At 59.6% G+C, this 9,600-nt stretch overlaps 1 protein-coding gene across 1 annotated transcript in view; it reads right to left on the minus strand.

The window, feature by feature from the left end:
• Positions 1–7,747, minus strand: part of MYT1 (myelin transcription factor 1) — a 30,287-nt gene extending 22,540 nt beyond the window's left edge. Inside the window, exons 1-3 of the mRNA XM_075528622.1 lie at positions 7,652–7,747; positions 1,144–1,198; positions 536–566 (exon numbers count right to left, since the gene is read on the minus strand). Coding sequence (XP_075384737.1) covers positions 536–566; positions 1,144–1,198 — 86 coding nt within the window. The 5' untranslated portion in view covers positions 7,652–7,747. The remainder of the gene's footprint in view (positions 1–535; positions 567–1,143; positions 1,199–7,651) is intronic.
• Positions 7,748–9,600: the final 1,853 nt, after the last annotated feature.

The raw sequence follows: 9,600 nt of genomic DNA on the forward strand, positions 1-9,600 counted from the left end.
TTCCCTTGGGGCCCTCAGGGGGACACTGCCAGGTGCCCTCAGAGGCCCCACCAGAGCACTATAGGCTCACACTCAGAGCTCATACTCGGGCCCATGCTAGAGGCCCCCACTTGGGGCCCACACTTGAGTAAGGCCTGATGGGGAGTTGTGGAGCAAGGACTGTCCACCTCGACTTCCCCAAGCTGACCACAGGTGGATGTGGCTCCCCTGGTTGAGTGAACTCTGACCTCTGAGCCTCAGCTTCCCCACTTCACAGGGCCTCTGGTGGGGGTAGCAAGGGTCTGTGACATGCCCAGGTCCCTAGAATGAGGCTGCAGCAGCCCAGGGGTCCCCCTTGGACCCTGGCTTTGTCTGTGCAGTTGGACTGGGTGGGCAGAACATGCCCCGGGACACTGATGGCACCAGTGCAGCCATCAATGGGCCCAGGCTGCTGCTAAGGGGTGGCCAGGCTGAGCCAAAGCAAGGGAGAGAGGGGCTCACTGGGAAAGGGGAGGGTAAGCCCAGCCTGGTGCCCACCCATGAGCCCCCGTCTTACCTGAGGTCTGCGACTGTGGTCTCAAGGGGTGCTGGTGAGAGGAGAGACACAGGCAATCAGGGCACAGATGCACTTCCTCCCAGCCCCAGTGAGCATCTGCCAATGACCCAAACTCGGCAGGCCTTCTCCAGCGGGCCAGGCTGTGTCCTGCAGCCCCAGTGCCCCACTCACTGACCTATTCTGATTGCAGGTGGGTTTCTCCGGCCAGGACAGATGCCCTGGTTCACCTGAACCAGACTAAGGGGAGGACAGAAGGGCCATGTGGCCAGCCTGCAGCTGGGACCTGGGACCACTGGGACAACAGAGTGGGGTCCAGGATGACCTGACCAGTACCTCAGGGGACTCACCCAGCCCCTTAGCTCAACGCACCCCAGGGATAGGCCACACTCAATCCTTGCCCAAGGGAGGGCCCCATTTGCTGTCAAAGCCCCGCCTACCCTCCAGTCTCTCCTGAGACCAGACCATCCTGGGGCTGCGGGGGCATGCTGCAGAAAGGGGCAGGCCAGGTACCAGACCAGTCCTTCCAGCCCTGCCGGAGCACCTGCTAGGGGCCTGGGGGGACTTGTGTCCTGCCTGCTTGTCTCCAAAGGCACCTCCCGGGCACTCACCTCGGCTGGCCTTGGACCGTGTGCGCCCCCGCTTGTCCTCATTCTCCAAGCTCATCTGAAAGCAAGACAGCCGCCAGTTAGCCAAGAGCCTATCTCTGGGTGTCCTGCCCAGGAGTGTGAGCAGTGAGTACTGGGGCCACAGGAGTGCCAGCTGCCTGGGGGTTAGGATCCCAGCAGGTGCCTCCTGGCCCTCCCCCAGGTCCACCCTGAGATGTTGTCACAGCCGCCTGCACACCAAAACTCTAGGACTTCCCCAGCCTGGTGCGCGTGGAGGGAGCCTGGACCCCAGACTGGAGAACTGAGCCTTTGGTGGGTTGTGTGCCCTGTTTGTAGCAAGCAGTCTCAGCACCACCCCACAGAGCAGGGGGACCCACCTGCAAAGGCCAGTGTGCCCTTGACTGCATGGGACTCTTGTAAGGGGCAGGCACAGTCTGTCTCGGTGCTGAGTGACCTACCTACAGAGCACAGGCAGCACGCCGACATGCAGGCCGCCAGGCGGCTGCAGGCAGTATGCATTCACGCTTCGCACCAACCGGGAGACTGGCAACACCTCAACTCTGGGGCCAGCATGTCCAGCAGCAGAGCCTGACCGAGGTGAAAGCCTGGCCCAGGCGGGAACCCGGGCCCTCCACCAGCCCCTGTGGCCTTGTCCCCTGCACCCATGATACCCGGACTCACTCCAGGGCCCCTGCTCCCACCCATTGCAGAGGGTTGAGGGGGACTCCCCAGAGGTGAGAGCCACAGAGGAGGTCGGCCTGGGGTCAGAGATTCTGAGGGACAGACCCTAGAGGAAGAATTAGGTCCAAGGCCTATGGGTCCCACACAGGTCCCTCTGTGACAGGCTCAGGGGGAGGGCCTTCGGCACAGAGAGGCCAAGCAGCCTGAAGTCTGCGCTCAGCTAGTTGGTCCTCCCAGGAGAAACATGGAGGGCCACAGGGAGGACAGCAGGATTCCTGGGAGCCAGCAAGATTCAGGTCTCCCAGGTCCCAGTGGGAGGAAAGGAGTAAGAATCCCCCAGCCAGTAAAGAAATGGGTTCAGAGAGGTGTCCCTGGCAGGGCGGGCTGAGGCTCTCACAACACCGTGGATAAGACTGGATGCCAGCTGGTGTCCAGGAACCTCATTGCCATCAGTTCTGCTTTTAGAATGGGGGCCCCTGCTGGCCAGGGCTGAGGTCTGTCCAGTGCCCTGACAGATGGGCCACAAGGTGCTCTTGCGCCCGACCAGGTCACGCTCATTGATGCAGTCACCAGCCCTTTTTCCTGTTCCCCAAGCAAACCGGCAAGTATTCTGCCCAGTTAGCATGTGTCCTGGTGATTTGGATTTCCTGCAGATAAGTGATTCCAAAAGCAAAGCTAGAGAGGGCTGGTACGGCTGGAGGGTGAGGGACACTTCCTGGAGCCGAGCTCCCTCTGGGGAGGCAGACAGCTGCACGGCCAGCTGCAGCCCCTTCCATTAGCAATTTCTCTCCATCAAGCAGGCCCTGTCAGAGCAGCTTTGGCTCCCACGAGGAAAACCGGAGCTGCCAGGGGAAGAACCAGCCCTTTGGTGCAGGGGCATGGAGCATGATGGACGTGGACTGATGCCGCCGCCTACATGTCAGGGGACTCTGACTCTGGAGGGCTGAGAAACCTTGGCGGGCAGTGTGGATGCCTCTGGGCGGCCAGCCCTCTGTCTGCCTGGCTCCACCTTCCTCATCAGAAGCTCTTAGCACTTCATGCCCAGGGCCCTGCCCATGCCTGCTGCACTGGCAGTCATGTTCCCACTCCCCCACCCCACCCCACCCCATGCCACCCAACCTGTGCCCTCCAAGGGCACAAAGACAATAAGGCATTTCCAATGTCTCCTTGAGAGATGAAACAAACAAGCATCCGTGACTAGTCCCAAATGCATGCCAGCCAGGCCCCTGTCCCACCCAGCCCACAGGTGACCAGTTAGCTGGCTCTCTGCTGCCTCGGACAGACAGTCCTGACCCTCCCCACTCACCACGGGGCTCCCCGCACCCCCCATCCCCGGCTCTCCCAGAGTCTCACAGTATCTCGACTGGGCTGCCCAGACCCTGCTCGCTGCAGCCATCCTATCACTCGAGTTCATGTCAGGGGCTCCCTTTAGTGAGGAGGCCAACTCTGCGACATCACCAGCGGTAGAAGTGTCCTTGCTCAATTCCCGCCAGCAGGTCCCACTAGCATCAGGGAGGGATTTGAGAAGGACTTGCTTCGGTCTGTGTTTTATTCAGTGAAATCCAGGAGATTCTCATGCCCCCACCCCACCCCCCCAAGGACTGGGCCAACAGTGACCTTCACACGCATGGAACAGAAGACTGCTGACAACGGGAGCCCCTCAGCAGGGCACAGCCTCTCATGCTGCCTTCAGGAAACACGGCTTCCCAGCCCCGGCCACCACCAGCAACCCAGCACCGCCCTCCCTCAGAGGCCTCCAGCCAACACAGAGCAAGCGGATCAATCCTTCAGTCTTAAAACCCTGGGGGGCAGGAGAGGGCAGGCTGCTTAGGGGGTGGATGAAGTGAAAGTCCTTATTGCCCTGAGTGCCAAATCAGCCAGCACCCATCCATGGCTGCACCCAAAGAAAAAGCCAGATCTGTGCTGAGCCATCTCCAGGGAGGTGGCTGCCAGGAGGGGATATGAACAAGTCATGTCCCAGCCCCATCACTGTGCAGACCGGGGGTCCGGGGCCACAGAGAAGCCAGTGGCTCAGGGGAGGGCCAGTTCCTGTTAGGATGTCAATGCTGCCAAGTGTGACAGCTCCAGAGTCTAGGTCCCCCTGGGATGGCACCCCATGACTCAGAACCGGCTGGGGTTGTGTGCCCCCCATGGAAACTCCCTCCCCTCTGACTGCCAAAGCTGTCTGCCACAGTTGGCAGACCCCTCACCTGTCCCTCCCACGAGCCCCTTCAACTGCTGTTCACAGCCAGCCTCCTAACTCACCCTTTCCTGACCAGCGGACACTTGGGAGCCATAAGGGGAGCTGCTGACTCCCTGAGGGTCTACTCAGGTGTGAGCACAGCAGGCTGCTCAGGGAAAGAGTGCATGGGTGTCAGAACTGACCAAGTGGAGGGGCCAGGTTAGTGCCCTGCTAGGAGAGCGTCTCCAAGGCTGGGACAGGGAGGGGGGTTAGTGGAGGGGGCAGGGTTGAGTGCCATCGAGGACAGAGGTGCTTTGGGCATGCTACTATGGGGGGCTGATGACATATGGAATGTCTGGAGACCTTCCAGGTCAGTGGATGGTCCTGCTCCTCCCTGTTCAGTGCCCTGAAGGCAATGCCTGGAGGACTGGCCCAGAGTCTCCGGGGCCACAGATGACACCTAGGTCACAGCCCCTTCCCAAAGTCCCTCTGTGAGAGTGTGGGCAGGAGCCCAGAACTGTTCATTTCCACTGGTTCTTCAAGCCATCGGCCCTCTCCCATGCCTGACAATGAGACAGGGTGCCTGTGGGGCCACGAGGAAGGTTCACTTGCCCGTCCTCCAGAGGAGATGGGAGAGGTAGGGTTGGCCTATATAGGATGTGATGGACAGAGCTGCAGCTGCCGCCTGTGACCATGCGGCAGCCATTTGGGGGGCTGGGGGAAATAGTGTGAAGAGGTGTTGGGGCATCTGCTTGGTGGGAGGAGCACATTTAGGGGCATCGCTGGGCAGCTGCAGCAGCCGAGCTGGGAGAGAAAGGAGAGGGCTTCCTCCTGTTTATCAGGACTCTATTCTCTGTTGCTGGAAGCCTCTGGTGAGAATCAAAACCGTGGCAGAGCACAGAAGAGAGAGTGAATCCCACGCATGTGGCAGGAGTCCGAGCCCAGGGCTTGGGACAGGAGACGGTGCCCTGGAGGAGGGGGAAGCTCCAGAGAAGCAGGTGCTGAAGGCACATCTGGGCAGACAGGGCCACCACAGTGTGGGCAGAGCAGGGGTCCCCCCTCCTCTCCTGTGTGCTTCTGGCTTCCCTCACGTCCTCAGTTTGACCTGCGTGACCTCGCCTCTCTCCTGCAGAACCAACCCAGAGGGAAGATGGTGTAGCATGTTCCGGAGTGTCCAGTGCCCTTCCCACAGGAAGGAAGGGGCAGGCAGGTGAGCAGATTGGGATGGCTGGACTGTCGCCAAACCCTGGAGAGAGACAGGTGGCCAGAGCACAGGGGTCTGTGATCAGAGCCAGGATAGATGGGGGAGGCACTGCCGGCTTGTGTTTGAAATGTGCTCTAGAAGCCAGTGTAGCTGAGGGACCAGGATTCTCTGAGTCCAGAAGGAGGAGCCAGACGCAGGGGTAAGGAGCAGAGGGACACAGACCACCAGCACCTGGGGCTTTTCTTGTGGTGTGGTGGGGGCAGGAGACAACAACTTCAGCTTTTTTTTGCCGTCTGACCTGTGCCCAAGACACCTGTGGAGTTTTGGAACAGGTGGTCTCTGCTCAGGGGACCCACACTCCCCAGAGGAAGTCCCTCTCAGGCAGTCCTCTGCCTCAGAGAGAGGCGCATGCCCTGCCTGGGACCCAGCAGGCCGCAGGCCTTCCATGGGCGGGTCTCCATTCCTGCACCTACCATCCTGCCCCCAGAGGCCACCACAGATCCCCACCACTTTTAGCATTGAGCCTACCCTCCCCACACTCCCCACCCCTGCACACATGCCGGGTTCTGTCACCCACCCAGAAGTATAGTCCGAATGTGTCTTTGTAAGTGTCTCCTGCTGCCTCTAACACGGGCTGAGGCTCACTCCAAGCCCAGATTAATAACATCCACAGCGGTTCACAAGCACCCGACAGAACAGCACAGCACCCTGTGCAAGGACATGGCCCGGTGCCCCAGAGAGGCAGCAGGCGGATCCTATGAGTGTGCACTCGCCCGATGGTGCTGCCCGCCGTGGTCCCATCCAACCATCGCTGACCACGACGTGATTTTGGGCTGAATATTTTGCCCTTCAAGGTCAAGAAAGAGTGTAGGGGGCCGGCGTCAATGGCAACTCCATCCCTCTTTCATCCAAACAAACCCCCCACGCCCAGGGCTCCCCTAAGGCGGGGCGTCCGCGTTTCCAAAGGCTCCGCTGCGGTGGTGCTGTCCGCACTCCTGGTGCTGAAATCCGAGCCCGCCGTGAGCACTTCTCATGCAAGTCTGGCTGCAGCCGCCTCCCAGGGCACTGAGCCTGAGCAACATGCTACGACACTTCTGGCTGTCCGCTGCCACCCTGCACCTCCCCATCATTCTCTGAACGCCTCCAAGTCCCTCAGAGATCCGACCCTCAAGCCCCAGCCCCCTGCTTGGTCTTAGGGCCTCTCTCAGAACAGTGGTTTGTTCCCTGTTTCGAGGCCCAACTCGAGGACAAGGACTCTGGGAGGAGCAATAAAGGAGCCAAGCGTCCTGCTCAGATGGGACACCTCCTGTTCACAGAAGGTCCCAACCCAGACCTCCCCTTGCCTGCCACGTCACTCATTGCCCACCATGCTGGCCCATGTAGGACAGGGTAGAATTGCCCCCATGAGTTTCCTAAACTATCACTGTGTGCAAGAGTAGAAGGCCTCGTCTTTCCCCTGTGGAGGGGCTGGTGGTTTCGAACTTCTGACCTTGCAGGTTTCAGCCCAACACATAACCACTATGCCACAAGAGCTCTCCTGTCTGCTCACTCCTGCCCTTAATTAACACAGCTCACAGGTGGTGCAGAACTCTTGGCCTCAAAGCAGATGACTTCTGTGACCCAGTGGCCTCATACCAGGGCCTCCAGGGCAAGGCAAGTATGGCACTCACTTCAGGCAGAAAGTGAAGAGAGAATCAAAATTCGATATTCAAAAACAAATACCATGTCAGTGTCATGTTTTAAGTGACTTTTAAAAAAACATACTGAAGAAAATAGAAAATTATTAAGTAAAGACAGATTCAATCGTCCTGGTGCCCCTTCTGCCTGTGGCCACCAGGGTGCCTTGCTGACCAAGGCAGACACATGGCCCAGTTAGAAACCATGCTGCCACCAAGTGCCCAGGAAGCCAGGGGTCTCTGAAGACTAGCCCCTAACAAAGCTCACAGCTCCCTACTCAGGCCTCTTGCTGTATGCATATGGGGTGGCTCTTCCTGGCCTGTGAGCATGACCACGTCAGCATGTCCTGGGAGGGATGACAGAGGCTGGCCACAGTTTGGTCATCGGGCCCTTGACTGCAAGACTGGACCCATGAGAGCAAGCAGCGCAAGTTCTAGAATCAGAGGCTTGCCATGTCTGGGACAGCCAGGTCGGCAAAGGGAGCATGACACCCACTTCCACATGGGCGATCAGAGTAAAGCTAGCCGATGCTGGGCCTGATGGGCTCACAGTCCCAGAAGAACAGAGGGCTGAGCAGGCTGCAGCCCACCTACAAGCAAGGCCTGAGTGCTGGTCAGTGGCTGCAACACCAGCAAGCTTCCTCCAAGTCTAAAGTGATGAAACCATTGAAGCCCCACCCTGCCCTGGCCCTCCCCACACCTGGACTCTTGGAAGGACCAGTCCAGGAGCTGAAAAGCCCAGCCTCAGCCTCTGCCCGGCACTCTCACCTTGCGGTGTCTGTCCAGAAGGCTTTGGGAGGTCCTGCAGCTGCTGGTCTTATCGCTATGGGTCCACCTCTGGTTCAGCAGCTCACCCCGGAACTCATTTTCTGAGGGTTAGAAACACAGGGCCATGAACAAACGGGGGCGCACATGCTGCGCGGCAGTGATGTGGGAGGGAGGGCAGGGAGTCGGCCACAGTCCTCAGCGTGGCCAAGCCTGGAGCACATGACGCCAGGAATTGGTACGCCATCAAAGAACAAATGTTGCAGGAGCCACCGTGGCAAAATGTCAAGAAACGGTTTTCACACCAAAAGGAACACGCTTTGCTGGGGGCAGGGGTGGGGCGATGAATCACTAGCTAGAAGGCAGACACACAGAAACAAGACAAATGAGGCCCCAACTTAAGGGGAGACCCACTGAGCCCAAGCCCCTGTATACCCAGGAGCAGCTCCCAGGAGCAGCAGTGTCCTGTGGTGGGCAGGGCCAGGGAGGGGCTTCCTGGGAAGAAACCCTGGTCAGGGACCTCTCCGGCTTTGCGTGTCCCCTGTTCCAGCCAGCAGCCCCTCCCCGTGGATGTCCAGGTCCTTCTGAGAAGCCACGCATCGCTGGACGTGACAGAGGCATGCTTTGTGCACCTCAACCCTCACGTCACTCCCGTTGCCAGGACAACCGCTCTCTCTGAGGAAGCGCTTCAAAAGACAGTCATTAAATGACCAACAATAAAAACAGGAAGCGACTGCCCTGGGCTCTGCCCCCGCCCCCCCAGGGAAGCAAGTCAAGTTCCCCTGAAGGCAAGTCAGGGCCTGGTCCTGCCGCTGTCCCTTCCCAGAACTCCCACTCCCGGCCCCCAAGGCCCACACTCAGGTCCACCACCACATCTTCCTGCCCTCTCTCTCCTTGACCAGCCTCCTTCTGTCCCCAGGAGCACAGCCACAGAGGGAGCCTGTCTGGTTGCCAAGGAGACGGGTGAAGCCTGGGCTGTCTTCAGGGGACCAGGACCAGGTCCCTCTTGTGCCCTCCTATGTGACCCTCCTATGTGTCCCCCCACCACATGCTGAGCTTCAGGGCAGTCTGACAGCCCATGGGCTTTGAGGTTTGGCTCAGGGCCGGTGACACCAGAGCCAAGGTGGGGCTAGGCCCCACCTGCCCAGAGCAAGGGCAGGGACATGAGTGAGGGGCTTAGCAGCCTGTCGGGGCACTGACCCCCAGAGAAGACACTGCTGAGAGTTAGAAAGGGAGAGCAGCAGGAGGTCTGAGAGCCTCGGGGATGGGAAGCAGAGCAGAGACTGAGAGCACTGGAGTGGGTGCGGCCGGCTAGGAGGCCCACTTCCACCCAAGGACAGTGAAGCAGGGCACTGAAGCCCTGAAGGCGTAAGCAGGTCCTCATCATGGTGACACCACAGTGACATGTGCAGGCGGGTGGCTGGCATGAGTCACGTTCATGCCAGACAGGGCTGACAAGTCTGAAAAGCAGTAGGACGGTGTCCTCTCCCAACCCCCACCTTCCCCAGGTGGCCAACGTGCTTTCTGCCCCTCACAGAAGCCCAGCACCACACGAGAGGCTGGTTCCTTCATGTTCCTGCCCCCTAAGGCCCCAGAGCCTAGGGAACCCCCCAACAGTACTGCCTCCTGGGGCCATGGCACAAGGCACCTCAGGGCTGCATCCCTTAAGCGGAGGCCCAGTCCTGACTCCTCTGGCCCAGCTCTGGCCCTGCAGCCAGCCCTCCTCCTCAGGTCACTGGAGAGCAAACTGCAGCCACTCCCTGGTCTGACAGCGCTAGTCAGTCTCCTCCATAGCCAGAGCCTGCACCTGCCGGCACCCAGGACAGAAGCACTCAGAGGTGCAGAGCAGCATCCACCTGGCCTCGCAGAGGTGGCTGTGGTAGGGGTGGGAGTTAACTTCACCACCAAGGTGTCATCAGAACCAGCTCTTTCATTCAGATTCTCAGGTGTTT

Source organism: Tenrec ecaudatus, chromosome 12 (assembly GCF_050624435.1).
Source record: "Tenrec ecaudatus isolate mTenEca1 chromosome 12, mTenEca1.hap1, whole genome shotgun sequence".
Taxonomy (NCBI): domain Eukaryota; kingdom Metazoa; phylum Chordata; class Mammalia; order Afrosoricida; family Tenrecidae; genus Tenrec; species Tenrec ecaudatus.